This window comes from Calonectris borealis, chromosome 7, assembly GCF_964195595.1.
Source record: "Calonectris borealis chromosome 7, bCalBor7.hap1.2, whole genome shotgun sequence".
In the NCBI taxonomy this organism is placed as follows: Eukaryota; Metazoa; Chordata; class Aves; order Procellariiformes; family Procellariidae; genus Calonectris; species Calonectris borealis.
Window position 1 is genome coordinate 9,600,723 of NC_134318.1, and position 15,435 is coordinate 9,616,157.

Here is a 15,435-nt window from a genome sequence, read left to right on the forward strand (position 1 = left end):
AAACAAGAAATAAGGTGTTGCAGATGCAGCATCTCTTTGAAAAAGAATTTAAAAAAACCCCATGTAATCACCAGTTTTTCCTGAAGTCTTTCAGGACAAGGAAACTTAAATACAGCCAACTGAATGTTGGCAGTACTGCTCCATGGCAGACAACAGCCCACTATAGAAATTTTCAGCCCAAGTGACTGAAGCTGTTGAAAAAATTACTTAGAGTCAGCCAGTCTATTCAGCCTTACCTGTCATTAGCATGACTAGTTTGCTATTACATGGGAAGACGTCACTTAAAGGTGTTTCACACCTTTCTTAGGCGAAAAGCCAAGAAAAGCCATCAGCCTGCACAGCTTCAAATCTCTTTGGACCACTGTAGGAACCCACACTGTCAAACCAGTCCAGGCAGAGCCGTACTGTGCTTTCCTAAGCTATCAAAATTGCTGCAACATTTGTTTTGTGGTTTATTCATCCCAACACCAGCTTGTTTCCTAAACCAGGAGACTACCCAGAGGAAGAAGAGTCCCTCTAGTATAGAAAGTATTGCAACAATTTAACATCAAGTTAAAAGGATCCTGGCGTAATACAGGATGACGCCACAAGTGTGCAGGAGTTGGAAACAGTTTGATTCCCAAACCTCATCTACTTTTCAGCCACGTTGCCTTTCCCTCATAAACATCTCCAGCTACTGTGGTCTACCACCCTCCTCAGGTGGGCACAAACAGTACTCCCACCGCACGTTACAGCCCACACATTTCTTTAAAGATTTGGAAGACTTGTATAAAGAAATTCTGCTCCTACACGAAAAGATCATCCCAGATTTACACACAGTTTGCCTGTAGCTGTACATCTGTTCACTATTTTCACAAATTTAACTCTAATGGAAGGACTGCATCTATCAAAAATCATCTCTAGGAAATTTTACATCTCTTGTAGCAAGTGATAGAAAGAAAGATGACCTTTCCAATGAACTACTGGTAACTCATTGCATGGAAAAAATTAGATCTCTTGCATGCTATAATACACAATACAGTTATTTGCCTCAAGCAAATTAAAAATTGAATGGCAGAACCAGCTGGTTACAGATGGTAGTGTGAAAAGTTCACCTCCTCCTTTCTCTGCTGTTTAGCTGCAAGAATATTAGTCAACAAAGCAAAGGATTATTTGTACTTCACTCTGCTCAGATTAAAAAGGATAAATTCTAAAAGTTAATCTATAGCCTTCACTTCAAGCAGTAACATACAGTGCTCCAACAAAGGAGGAAACAGTTTGATGAAACATCAGATGGGATCATGAAAAAGATCACTGAGATAAGCTTGACATGAATATTGGGCAAAGTTTACTTTCCAGAACAAGGAACTCAAGCCCTGCCTTTATACCCGACCTGATTTTTAACATGGTATGTGAGTGTGTCATCACCGGCTGATGACAAAGTAACACAGAGGGTATTTGCCAGCCAGGGAAATGTAGATTCGGACAAATCCTCGTTGCTTCTCCATGCCAAGTTGGTCACCAGGAGGGCCGTGAAATGGCAAAACGTGAAACAAAATACAAAAGATGGCATGAACTGGAAGAGCAATGGAAAAATATTTTTGAATATTTACAACTGATATTCTTCCTCTGACAAGGGGAAAACTGGGGCTTAAGCAAACCTAACCAAGAATTAAAGGATAAATATTGCCTAATGACAGGGAAATGGCATTAAAAAACAGGCAGCATAAATGAATGTAGAAGCTTCGTCTCTGCTCAGCACTCTTAGCACCTAAGACAGAAAAAAAACCCCACAGCACTCCTTAGAGAAAAATACAATAAGATTAAAGGTGAAACACAGAAAGGAGTGAAAAAACTGAAATCAGTTCAGACTTCCTTTCTGGACAACCTGTCAGTACCACAGATGTATTTAAGGACAGTGCAAAAAAGCCAACTCTTATTTCTTTGCTTTTTTTTTTTTTTAAATTTTTAAAAACCTTGAGATTTGCAGCTGAAACATGATAAAATCCAGAAAGCAGCAGAATTTTCTCAAATACTGAAGTAAAAAGACTTCAAATCAGTTTAAAAATAGGTAAAGAAGTAAAGGCAATTTCACAACTAAGTGCTAAAGCACTGAAGACATTGTTCTAACACAGAAACAGATGAACAGTGCAGATGCAACACTATAATCAAATTTCTGCACACAAATAAAGCACAGGGGAAGAGCTAATAGTGATACTTAAGGATGGGGATTGTGACCTAATGTCTATAATTAAACCACTTAATTTAACTCAGCTCCCTTTGTTCTTTTTACAGAGAAATGGAAAGCAATAGATAATAGTCTCACACTGAGAAAATAATTTATTAGGGCATTCCTCCCCAAAACTGCTTTATCTTCATTAAAAATAATGGGAAAAAGAATTGCTTTAAGTGAACAATTTCTAACTCTACAAATCCAAAAGCTTTAAGGGAAGATATCTACTTTAAAAAAGGCAGTTACTTCGCCAGAAATGCTGCCTTGTCTGTTTTGCTGTGACATACACAATAATGAATGACACAGTTGATTTCTTAACTTCAGAATCTTATAAGATATAATGTGCTCATCACATAAGTCCAGCTGAACATATTTCTAATAAAGCTGCAAATAATCTTCCTATTTCTAAACGTGTAACTGGAAAAACACTTCTTTTTTCCAAATAGCGTCTTTTTATCCAGCAATAGCAAAATGCAGCAAGGATATATAAAGTAAACTTAAAAAGGCAAACAAGGTGTTAAATTGAATTGAAAAGATAAGAAGCAAAAATGGAAGTTGATGTTTCCATCCATACTCTTTTTTGGATCTTGAAGACGAACTACGAAACCAGCTTCCACACTGGCCTACGCTCATGAAAAGAGCTGCAGGCACCACGAGTCATGCCAGGGCTGCTGAAAAGATCATTGACTTGTTCTCGGGACACACAGCTTTCTGATCATCCATCCACCAAATTCACAGAAGTCACCCCAGGCAAAGAATTCATTAATTCCAGGTCAAATAAAGCAGAAATAAGCATGTTCAAAATGTAAGCGATCTTTGTTTCCTGTTTTTCACATAACATAGAATAAAAGGCAGAGGAAAAATGCATGGATACAGCCTGATACATGTCGCAGGAGGCAGAAATAGACTCCCACCACATAATGTACCTTTACGATCCTCCTGTTCCAGAGTCTTGTCTCTGCTTTGGGAATACAACTTTACATCATTCTATTTCTTATTAAATTTTATTTCTTGTAATAAAAAAAATTGAAGTCAACAGTGACAAAACTTGGTCTTTACCATATCCTGGCTGACCCAATTATCCTTTGAAGAGGTATAATCAGTCACTAGGGTCGTAAATGTTACTGCAACGGAAGGCATTAATATTATTCAGAAAAAAATTCACAAACTCAATTCTAATCCTCACAAAAGTGAAACATTACAAAAATGGTGAATAAATAAATGATCAGAAGATAAAAGTTTGCAGCATATTCTATAGGCTGTTTGTCATCAAGCTTCAGCCCCAGAAGTTAAGTAAATGCACATGCAATCCACCCGTATGTCAACATTATCTAAACGTTGTTCTGATTGCCAGCTGATTTTCACCTCTTGGGGACCTGGTCAGGCTCTCCGTAAAGCACGCGTGGACACAGCACAGATTTCAGTGAGGCGCCCAGGCAGAGCAACCTGCGTGTGCTTACGTGTGTCTCTGTAAGTTGAACACTTGCACGGGTGCGTGTTCATTTGCAGAACTATTATTTAACTATGGAACTTGCTCAAAATACAGAGGCCTTTCAGTAACCTTCTCCTATCAAATGCATTAGATAAAGGGCCAAAATCAAAATAATACAAGTATTCTTCAAAAAGCCTGGGTAAACATCCTGGGAAAAGCAGCACTCAATACAGGTGTTAAATAATTTTCTTTTTAATAACAAAATTGTGTTGGCCATCAAAAAACTGTAACATTTGTGATGCATCTGTTCCAACGTAAATATATTAACTGTAAACCAAAAACACACACCCCTTCCTCGCAGGAAGAATTTCCAGTTCATATGTGAAATGTATTGGATTACATATTATTACATATATTATACATGACTCGTGTTCATACATATATGACTCCTGTTCAATAATCTCTAGTTCCACATGTACAGCTAGAACTTAATAACCTTTGTCTAAAAGGTTACTCATCCTTTCCTTTAAATGCACCTCTTAAAGGCCTGACGTCATTTTTCCAATACAGTATTATTTTTAACTTTACATATCTTTTCATGTACAACTATTAAAAAATTACTTACTTCCACAATAAAATCCATTTATTCTCCTGTTCAGGTTTCTTATGCTAGATATACTAAGGTCAACAATCCATAAAAATCTTTGGTCTCTTCACACTGTGAGGTATATCATAATTTAGAGGCAAAAAACCCTGTAGAGAAAATTAGCATATACCGGATGCTGTTACTTTTCACTATTACAGCTTGCCTGAATATATAAGGCCATCTAAATTTTAAATTATACACATCGCTTCAATTACAACATTATAGCTTTATCTGAAGCTAGCAATTACGTTTTGTAAAATAAATTAATACTTCATTTTAAGAAGACGTAGAGCAGTCCAAACATCCAAAGTATGCTTTTGTTAAGTCATTAAATTAATGCACAGATTTGTCACCTCTTGTCTCACAAGCTTTGATCAGCTTCTGCCATCTTCTCAATCTGCCTCCACATAAAACTGTTCAACGTGCTACAAAGAGCATTATACAGGAGTCCTCCAACATTTCCTGTCAGACATATAGAGCAAGACTCTGCCCTTCAAGTGTTACAGCACCTTCTGAATGGAGGCTTCATTTTCCACCACAAACAGGCCTTCTGAAACTTAAGTGTTTTCTTCTAACTGGTTTGCCTGTCAGACAACAGAAAAATAATTATTGAAAAAAGAGTTTACATATCTTATTTTTCTTGTCCTATTTTATAGGCTAATATGAAATGTGAAAACCAGAATTCATTGATTTTTTAAAAATTAGAAGTGAAATTCTATTCAAAAAGCTCAAAAATCATTCTTTTTTTTTCCATTTCAACTGAATGCAGTATTACTATGTATTAGGCCTAAAAAGAAAGCATAATAGTGAGTGTAGCATGATTAAACTGGGTAAGTACCTAATTACCAGATAATTAACAAGCTAGCATATCAAGAAAAACATAAGAAAGACATATATTCCTTTATATCTACACAAGCCTGAATAGTTCTAAGCTTACAGTTCCTTTCTTATAGGATTTTCCCCCGCTTCCCCCTTTTAAAACTAATTCTTCCGGGAAGCCATTCCCAAACTTAGGGGATATACTTCACATTTTCTATTCTATTACCTGTGAAACAAACAAAACTTTCATTTCACACTTTAAAAGTTTTATTTAGTGCATATCAACAACAGGAGAACACTTTAAATGGCTCTAATCCAGAAGACTAAAGAAGGATAAAACACTTCCTCAGATATATATTAATTTTAGATTATGTTCCACTACAAAACATGACAAAAAGACACAATCCAACATATGAAAAATATGCCTAGTTGTTTTACTCTAAAAGCACAGGAATGTTGCTGAATGTATTGTCTCTGATTATTTTAGGCTGCCTTTCTAAAATTTGTTTTCCTTTAAGGAAGCAAAATAGTATTCATTTACATATAATTTAATACATACAGGTGAAAGCTGTTAGCCAAAGAAAGAATAAATTTTATCTCCACTGAATGCGAGAGAAAGATGGTTTTAAAAACTTCATGCACACGTTCATTCATGCACAATCTAAGCAATATGCACTACATCATCATCATGGCTTGTATAAGATAGAGGGGAAAATAATGCAAAGCTACAGTAAAAAAAAAGAAATTACTCTGTCTCTTCGTTTTTAAGCACTTGGTATTTGGGACTCTGGAGATCTTCAATGCTCTCAGCAATTGGCTTATTTAGTGTTTCTGGCAGAAGGAGAGTCAGGAATCCCGCTGACAGTCCACTGATTCCAAACACCACGAACGGTACAGAAGGACTAAGAGATTTCTAAAATTAAAAATCCACAGTAAAAACCCAGAATTGTTTCCTGCTCTTAAAATATATGATCCATATGAACTGCAGTCAAAACCAAAAGACTACAACTTTTCAGTCAAGCAATTGGTGCAATTATCCATATACTGGTAGAACAAAGAAACCCAATAAATGTCATTTCACAGAAAAGCTTCATATGAAAACTTCGTTTACGTGCCTAAAAGAACTCAGATACTGAGTGAGCCTTAGCAATACCAAATGCATCATATGACAAGCATTTCACTAACAGATGAAATATTAACACAACACAGAACATCAGATTATTTCCAAAAAGGATAAAATACTAGGTATTTTTATCGTGTTCATTAATTCTTGAAATTGAGTGAACGTTATTTAATTTTTCATAACAATAAATTTTTTTCAAGGAATATAGGCATATGTGGTACCAAAATCAGCAAAGTGCTTTTGAGAGAATTTAATAAATCTGAGTTACATAAAAAGTAGAAAATAATCTTACCATAGATGGCACAAACGGAGCCAAAATGCCCCCAAATCTGCAAGACATGGAACAGACACCCAAGCCAGCATTTCTGTTTCAAACAAAGGATGAAAGATTTGTAGTTTCAGAATACACAACTGAATCATGCATGAACATGTGGTGGCACTGTCAGAACCAAATCATACCTTTTTTTTTTTTTTTAAGTCATCAATAGTCTTCATTTAAAAAAAAAAAAAAAAAGAAAAGAAAAAAGAATGAACCTCTAGCTCTTAAAGACCTCCAGCAGTTACTCCAAAGATTTTCTATAACTCGCTGCTAGCAAGGCAAATCCCACCCTTTCAAACCCTAGCAAAACTGCCCTGCTGTGCAATCCTTCACAAAAGTTTGAACAAAGAGAGAGAGTTTTTCCAACCTGCCATATAGGGCAATTTAACTGGACATCCCTGTGCTGGAGGGGGAATGATTTCAAAATTTGGCAGGGTCTTCTGAAGAAGATCCTGAATGCTATCTCCAGCTCAGGCCATCGGCAGCAGCCTCTCTTCTGCCACCTCAGGTTGCACAGATGAAAAGTCAAACAGAAAGTAACTATTTGCCAGTGTGACGCTTGAAAACATCTGGCCAGATGTGTCAGTAGAGGGGCTGCCGAATTCTGCGCTCCCTTCAATTTTCAGACAAGTTTAAAACAATCTCATCTAGACTGCGATAATCAAAACATGGGTTAGAGCAGCAGGGTCCTCTTCAAAGATCCTCGTCAAAGAAAGTTACAAAAATCCACAAAGTTTTTCATTTCCTGATCAAATGCAAACATCTTCCACCTCTGTGTCACTCCTAAATGTGGTATTTAACAGCCCCTTCAGAGGCTGACACTGGCACCAGTCATCAGTGAGACAGCAAGAACCAGCTCATGCTGGCCGTTCTTCTCCCTACATCTCTCAGTTGCTTCCTCTCGTTCATCATCATCCTCAGTCACAGCACTGAACTGAGCTGCTCCTACTCACTCTGTTTCCTTTTCCTCCTCCGAAGACAGCGACAGGACTAACGATGACAAGCAGAGAGGTGACATGGGTCACTAGTATACCAAAACCACCCACCTGCACGTCCCTCCCTAATGGCCCTTTGCACAGGTTAAGGGAAACAGATGATGGAAGGAGCTGATGAGAAGCCAGTGACTTTGGTGTAAAAATAAACAGACAAAGCAACCTTTTCTCTCATCGGGTCCTCTTGGGAAAAGGAGAATAGCCCACGCTTCCTCACATGAAGGCAACATCGACCCAAGCCCACAAGACAAGGCCAAGCACCTCCCCTGTCAACAAAATCCCTGAGCAGATGAGAGAGACCAGTCTGTGTGTGAACCATTCATTTGGAAGCGTCCTTCCCACAGACCCTAAGCCTGTCCGCATCCAGAGGTTTGCTGGCTTCTTTTTTTCTGCTGAGAGGGAGTAGGGCCAAAGGTGATCCTAAATGCAAATTGTGTCATTTCAATTCCAATGCAAAATGAAAAAAGACTTTAGGATATCTTTAATTTAGAATTCAATTGGGTTATGCAGAACAACGTCACGGTATCCAAGAGGAAAAACACATTATCGCCCAAGAACTATTAGTAAGTATTCTCGAGGTGCTGCGCTGCCGACAGCTGACCCCCCACCGCCTGTCTCACCTTACTGCCCCGGTTTTACCGCGCTCACCAAGACGCCCCACTAAACCTGACTGACTGCACATGCTCCCACCATCCCACGGAGCACAGCGCTGAGCTAATGCCAGCCAAAATAGCTCTGCAACCAGGGCAATCCCATCAGCTCGGGGCTTTGCTCAAGCCAATTAGTCCCGCTGCAGCTGCCTGGCACATCACACACGCCACGTGGCACTGCTCTGGCTGCGCTGCTCGCCCAGCGCTGCCCGCTGAGCGGGGTACGGCCCGCCACAAACGCGAAAGCTTCTCTGCTGCTGGCACGGGCAGCGCTCAGATTTCACTAACGCTCACCAAGGACTGTTGTTCAACAGAAAGAATTATGGAGAGTTCCTTGCAAAGAAAGCCAGAGAGCAAAAGGGCAAGTATTTTAAAGAAGTACAAACTTACCTACCACCACTGAAAGTGAAAATACAGTCGTTTCCCCCGTGTGAAAATAAGCAAATAAGCTTTCCAATGCTATCCCAGACAGCCCAATGGCCCCACTGATTCCACTCATCCCATACAAGGATGCCATCATTTTTCCAACCATTTTCTCATGAAAAAACCATGAGTTTGTTTTCACATCTATATTACCAGAGCTATGATTACATTTTGTTTCCAAAGACAACCTTCCTCTTTGTCCAACATGCAACAGTAGTGATGTTTTCCATTTTTAACTTTTTTGTTCCCCAGCAGGTATTTTAAAGACACATCAAAAAGGAAAAAAGCCCAAAGCACGTACACACTCTCCAGCTTGCAGCACCTCCCCATTTCTAGCATGAGATGTCATTCCTCCATGTACCAATTAACTTTAAAAAAATATGCCTAACACTCTTCGTGCTTAAAGTAGTAAGTAGATTTAAGTACAGAGCAATAACACTGAAGATATTTAATTTTTCTGCAAAACATCCCATTGGAAAAAAAACATAGAAGAAAAAAGGGTTTATTCCACGTCTCCACTGCCTTTGAATGGTACGTGTCTCTTCACATGGCACACCAAATCTCCGCTGTCAGAGCAATGCCAGGATCCCTACAAAGCTCTGCAGAGACCAGCAGATGGTGCTGATGCTTTGCTTTAAATCAAACACATGCCCATCATTGCTTTTCTTGCATAAACTGTAATATTTGCAATTAAAGTGCCAGAGAGATATCAAACAAGTTAAATGCATAAATTGTCACATGAGGAATTTTCATATGGTTTAACATAATAGTTTGCCATATTATTAATCACGAGTTGTCTAATAAAGTTGCTAATTTTCTAAACTGTCTTCACGCTTACATTTTTTCCACTGGCGGTCTGTATCTTTGACACATAGTTACTTTTGTGCCAGAATATTAGTGCAGATTCTCAAATGACGTAGCACTTGATTAATTTTTCTTAATTTTTTTTTAAATCTTTCTAATCACAAATAGTTTCAAACACACTGAGACACTACTGTAATTCCTGCTACATATAAGCTGTCACATACTTGGCACCAAACATCAATGGGACTTCAAAGACAGGGTAACGTGAAACATGAGAACACAGTGAAACAAGGAAAAGCTGAGAAATTAAAACATTTCCAGATTTAATTCTCTTGATTTTCAACTCCAGAAAAGCAGAGGGGACAGGAAAACAAAAATCACCCACTAGAAAAAGAGACCTTAAAGAACACAAAAGTTTGGCCAGGGAAAATGTAAACAAACCCCCACGTACAATTTCAGTCAGCATGCTTGGGACTTACATATTGAACCTAAACCTTTGCCAAGAGTCACAATCTCAGTACCCAGAAACAGTCAATCCACCTCCATCCTCACAAGTTTTACTGCAAAAACTGTGTTCACAGTCTAGCTTTTATGCCTCTGTAACATATGGGAAATTGCGAACCTCGAGAGAAAAAAAAAAGCCAATCTAAAGAGTCACCCACGTTTTTATTTTTCTTCCCCAAAGCCCTTCGAATCCTGGAATCGGGTGATTTATGTCACCATCCTGATTACCTCTACAGGACACGTCTACCAGCCAGGACCCCTTCCTACTCCACGTCTTTCAACTTTCCTGCGCTCCCTAAAGAGGGCTCAATTTTTGCAGTAAGAGCAACGAGTGCAATATGGCTCAAGTTCTGAATACGTACTTTGAGTACCATTCAGAAAACCATGTGGAACCAAGATGGGGGGTGAGAAGAAGAGGACTATGTGGTATTACAGTTTCCTATCTCAGGTTTATCTTGGGACAACACAAGAGAGAGCAACCTCACAAAGTGTTGGTGAGAACTACGAAAAATAAACTAAGGTTTTAGCCCACTTGTGCATGAATTAAATGGTGTAAAGCAAATTACTGTCATTCAGAAACTATTAACATTAGTTGCATTATGAATATTTAATTAAATAACAAAGATTATAGAAAAGCACTTGTTTTTCAGGAGGCACACAAACATAATCATATGGGAAATATAAGTATACAGAAGGACTGTAAATAGTCCTTACTGCATACTCTATAATAAAGTTAGCATACACTTCCATCACATCATTACGTTTGGTTTTGCAGCCTGTAATTTTACTCCCAAAATCAATAGTAGAAATGAGAAATATGGCATCTAGCATTGCAGTACAAGAAGCTGGTTTTCATATTTTTATTCTGGATTCAGACGCAGCGGAAGTTGCCCCAAACAGCCCAGGAAAGTGCATTGGTGCAAAACATGTGACTAATGGGAGAAGCCCTTTCAAGCCCTGGCAAGCTGCCCTAATTACAGAAAGAACTCATACTGATATTTCAGGTAAAAATAATTACAGATAAATATTAAAGCACACCAGAAATCAGTATCGCTGTGCATGAGAAGTATTTTCATTTACCCAGAAGCTCTGTTAAATTACCTCAGTACTGTTGGGTATAGTTCAGATGTATAAATATACACGATGTTGAAAGCAGCGCTGACCATCATTTTTCCACACAAAGCTAACAAAGTGGGACTGAGGAGCAGACCTTTCAAGGAAAGAGAAAATAAGCTGTAAGCATAAACAGCCTGTTTTCTTACTCTTTTTACACAATGTTGAAAACATCCAGTCCTCTTTAAGAGACTGTCACACAAAAAAACGTTTCATCTATATGTTTTTCAACTACAAGCACAAAAGCAATTATCTCAGTTCTTCCCAACCGTTCTATGAGATAGCATAAGAATAGACACACAAAATTGTATTAAGGACCAAGAAAATCTGCCCCATTTCTTGGGGAAAGTGTAAAACTATCACAGCTCTAGAAGGAAGGGATAATGCTTCCAGCTCTGCGGTCAGAATACCTTACCAGGTAATTGCATCTTTTGACGAGCACAAACAGACAATACAGCTTCCTTGACTAATGTATTAGATTAAAACCATAAAACTTGATTCGCCTCAACAGCTGATTTGCCCCCCGAGGACATCCTGTTGGGACTTAAAACGCAGTAGCTCTGTAATCGGAAAGAACAAATGCTAGTGCAGCCCCGTTTACTAATAGACAGTCTTTAGTTGGCTAAACTGGTGTGGTTCTTTTAAAGTCCAAAAGAAACCTGGCTTTCATTATCCTAATTTTGGATATGGTTATGTTTGCACCATCCATTTCAATAAAAAGAGAATTTAATATATTGTTTTAAGCACAAAAAAAGAACGAATGCTCTGATTAGCTGTATTTCAGGTTCTCTTCCTCAGCACCGAGTTCAGTATGTTTCCGTTTGGATCAAATGATGTTGATTAAGTAATGGGAAAGTCTGATTGCTTCTCAATTGCTTTTCTTCTAATTTTGCCCTCGAATATTTTCAGTTCTATTCATCTGATCAAGTCAGATTCTATTTCAGCTGAAGCAAAAATTCATTTGTACGTAAACTGAAATCCAGAAACTTGATTAAATTTCTTTAAGCGTGATGCATTTTTGCAGTTATGTCTGTAATTCATGCAAAACAGATGCAACATTTTCATCCAACTTCTCCTTTTGCTCAGTAAGAACTGGAATATTACATACAGTTGCCAGATGCAAAGGTGTGACCCTGGTCCTCAGAGCCCTGCTGGGAGGTCAAGCTGGGACATCCCTTTTCTTCCATCAACCAAACATGAAGCGATGAAGAAGAGATTTGTAATTCTCCAATGTGTCTTAAAACTTGCTGTTTTTCTCCCAGGGAGACTTAAATTGAACACTGCATATCCATATACTAGAAATTTAGCATTAGTGCACTTGGGAAGTTTTGGTCTTACTATCAAAACAGAAGAAAGACTCTGTCTAGACAGAGAAAGCAGCACTCAGAAGCTCGGGAGTGAATTTAAAAAGCTCTGTCTTCTCCAGGTTCCCTCCTCAGGGGAGGTTGAAGGCTGGCCACGTGAGGCATTACTGTGGGATTAGAAGCACACTGGAAATTCACTGCACATCAGCTTCCTTGTGTAAGCAAGTCCAGACAGAGTCATTATATCTTCCTCCAAGTCTTGGAACGTATTTTTAGCAATTCTTGCAGAACAGTCCATTATTTTCTTTACATATGTAAAATATAACGCCATTAAGCAGGAATGCACTTTCTCCTATGAGGATTCTGTGACCATTTGTAGGTCATTCACTAGGTCCAGCCAAGCACGTCCATGCAGCATCTTTAACCCTCCTATTATATTTAGTCTAACACCCTTCCACCTGAACGTCCAGTAGCAGCGGTCTGCACACAACTCTGCCTGGAACAGTGCAGTCAGGGCAACTGTTTCAAACTTTGGTAAAAGGCAAAGTTGTAAGTTCTTACTAAATTCGTGCATTTGAGTTTTATTGATAAGGAATAATCTTCCATTAATTGATCTTTTGAATTTAGGAAAGTAAAACGGGGGAAAATGGTAACAAAAAGTGCTGAAGTTTAAGAGCTTCTAGAACAGGAGTTACAAGTTTTGATGCATCACTGCCATTAAGAGTCTCATTTGCAGTGCCGTTATGTAGATTCACCTTCTGGCTGTCATTTTAAGTAAAAGTTCACTTAAACAGTTTTTTTGAAACTAAAGGTGTCTTAAAATTTACTTCAGAAAAAATATCCACCAAGAAAGGTCAGTTCTCAACAAAAGGAAATACCCAACATGAACAAAAGCTGAGACGATTTAAAGAACTGCAAATTTTCTTTCCTTCTTCAGTGGAAAGCATATCAATGAAAGTCACAAAAAGTCATTACGTGTTCAGCACAAGCAGATAGTTAAAATCTAGTTACCCCTAGACTAGAAGTCTCCTTTGCTGCTATAGTGTAAAGCAGATACAAGATGCCGAAGACATCTTTGTGCTTTATAGAAGCTTTTGAAAGGAAAGAATATTATAGCTCCATTCCCCCTCCACTGCCACTCTCCCTCACCATCTTCCAATCTGATACTCACACAAATTAAGTGATGAGTTCTAAGTGATATGGAAAGAGGGAGCCGAGGGATATATCAGTTTTTACTTAACCATTGGGAGATTAGTCTCAAATTCAGTACACATCTTTAATAACTGAAACGTTCTTGGCTTATTCCACAGGGGAGATGACTTGGATCAGATTCCGATTCACCAGTTAGCAGAGTTATTTAGAAATCGAGTGAGGGTTACAGACGTGAGGGGCAAGTGCCCAATCTCTCATTAAAATCTTAAATCCCTTGTAATAAAATCAAGGCTCCTGTCAATCACTCCGAAGAATGCAGACCTAGACAAACATAAGAAGTGTTCTCCTCAGTAACAGGAGGGTCAGATTAGAGATGCAACAACCCTCATTTCATCCAGCCAAGTGATTCATCTTCATCATGCTTGAAGCTGGATTTCTTTCTACTTCACTGACACAGATCACTCTGGGCCAAGAACCAGCTTTACTCTTACCACAGTGGAAAGTAAGACGTTTTAATGGGATTAAAGTCAATTCAACTGCAAAAGGCAGAAGATTTCCTGACATTTAGCAATTCTTCAGGAATTATTACCCTATCCTGATTAGTTACTACTGTTTTTCTTTCATTTTGTTTTAAAATATATGAGAAGCAGCAGAAAGGGCAAACTTGTTGGAACAAAGGAAGAAACAGTCTCAATAAAAGGAGCAACAAAACGTCTGAGGAGTTGAATTAACACAAGCATGGCAAATAGGATTATGGGATATCTTCTCTCTCTCTGTTTTTCTTCCTGAGACTTTTCTGAGATCGATTTGAAATGGATGCCAGACAGCATTTGTAACTGTTAAGAATAAACATAACCTATAGAAGGCTACCTTGTAATGACATCGCTGGTGCTCCTGGGTCAAGACACTGTTAAAGCTAAAGCATTTCTCCTGAAGCAGTATTAAGAAAAATACAAGCAGAGAGCTGCCACTTCTATTTGTTAGTGTCATATAGACTTAAGTGTTCAGTAGCTAAAATAAATATTAGTACAGAAAAACTGTACTTGAAATGGAAAAAAGGTGAAAATACAAACCCAAACATCTGTGAATGTCACTGACAATGTTAGAAAAAACACATCTTTTGAGATGAGAAATATACTTGATGATACTCCACTGTTACCGTGAGCTGTCCTCCCAACCGCACGCTGAAGCAATATACAGCATGAGACTGAGAAAGGCAGCAAGCTTCTTAGGGCTTCCATACTGCAATTCTGACTGCCATTTCTAATTTGCAAGTACAAAACATTTTTTTTAAAGCTTTGGTGGTTTGGGTTTTTTAATGATGAATTAAGCTTCTAATTCAGGAAAATCTCAGTTCCTGTTTCTACAAATATTACATACAAAACAGATGTAAAATTAAGCTTGGCATCTCACACCGTCAACAGTCAAACTAACATTACACTGCACTGCAGTCTGGCTATTACATCCAGTATTTTAAGGTAAACTGCTTAAGTGATAAATTAATGCAGTGTCAGTATTTGAGACAACATGATAGCTTGGTCTGACCTTCAAAGAGCCAAGGGCTTGCAGTCAGACAAACTTAAGTCAATTAACAGGGTCAAATTATGCCAGCAAGAAGTTAAAAGCAATATAACAGACAAGAGCATGGCTCCCTGACCAGCCCCAGAAGGAAGAGACAGAGAAAGAGAGAGGTATAAATGGACAGGGCTTTAGGCCCTGATATACTCGGTCACAAAATACTCATTAAGTTGTTTTGTCAGCCTTTATCTGAATTAACAAACATCTACTTTAGCAGCACTACATACTTACCAGAATTTGTTGGTAAAAACATGGTAAATATACAGGCAAATCCTGCAAATATCAGAAAACACGTCATAGTTTTACGTCTTCCAGACCTAGAAGGAAAAGAGCACCCAGATAAAGATGGAAACAAAGTCCTTTA

The 15,435-nt window shown here is 38.3% G+C and overlaps 1 protein-coding gene across 2 annotated transcripts in view; it reads right to left on the reverse strand.

Annotated features, from left to right (window-relative positions):
• Window positions 1-985: 985 nt before the first annotated feature.
• The window catches only part of LOC142084111 (solute carrier family 22 member 15-like), a 31,180-nt gene continuing 16,730 nt past the window's right edge, over window positions 986-15,435 (reverse strand). For both annotated transcript variants that reach the window (XM_075154249.1, XM_075154250.1), the window contains 5 exons: window positions 15,303-15,388; window positions 11,026-11,134; window positions 6,525-6,597; window positions 5,859-6,022; window positions 986-4,874 (listed from right to left, as the gene is read on the reverse strand). In XM_075154249.1, coding sequence (XP_075010350.1) covers window positions 4,862-4,874; window positions 5,859-6,022; window positions 6,525-6,597; window positions 11,026-11,134; window positions 15,303-15,388 — 445 coding nt within the window. In that variant the 3' untranslated portion in view covers window positions 986-4,861. The remainder of the gene's footprint in view (window positions 4,875-5,858; window positions 6,023-6,524; window positions 6,598-11,025; window positions 11,135-15,302; window positions 15,389-15,435) is intronic.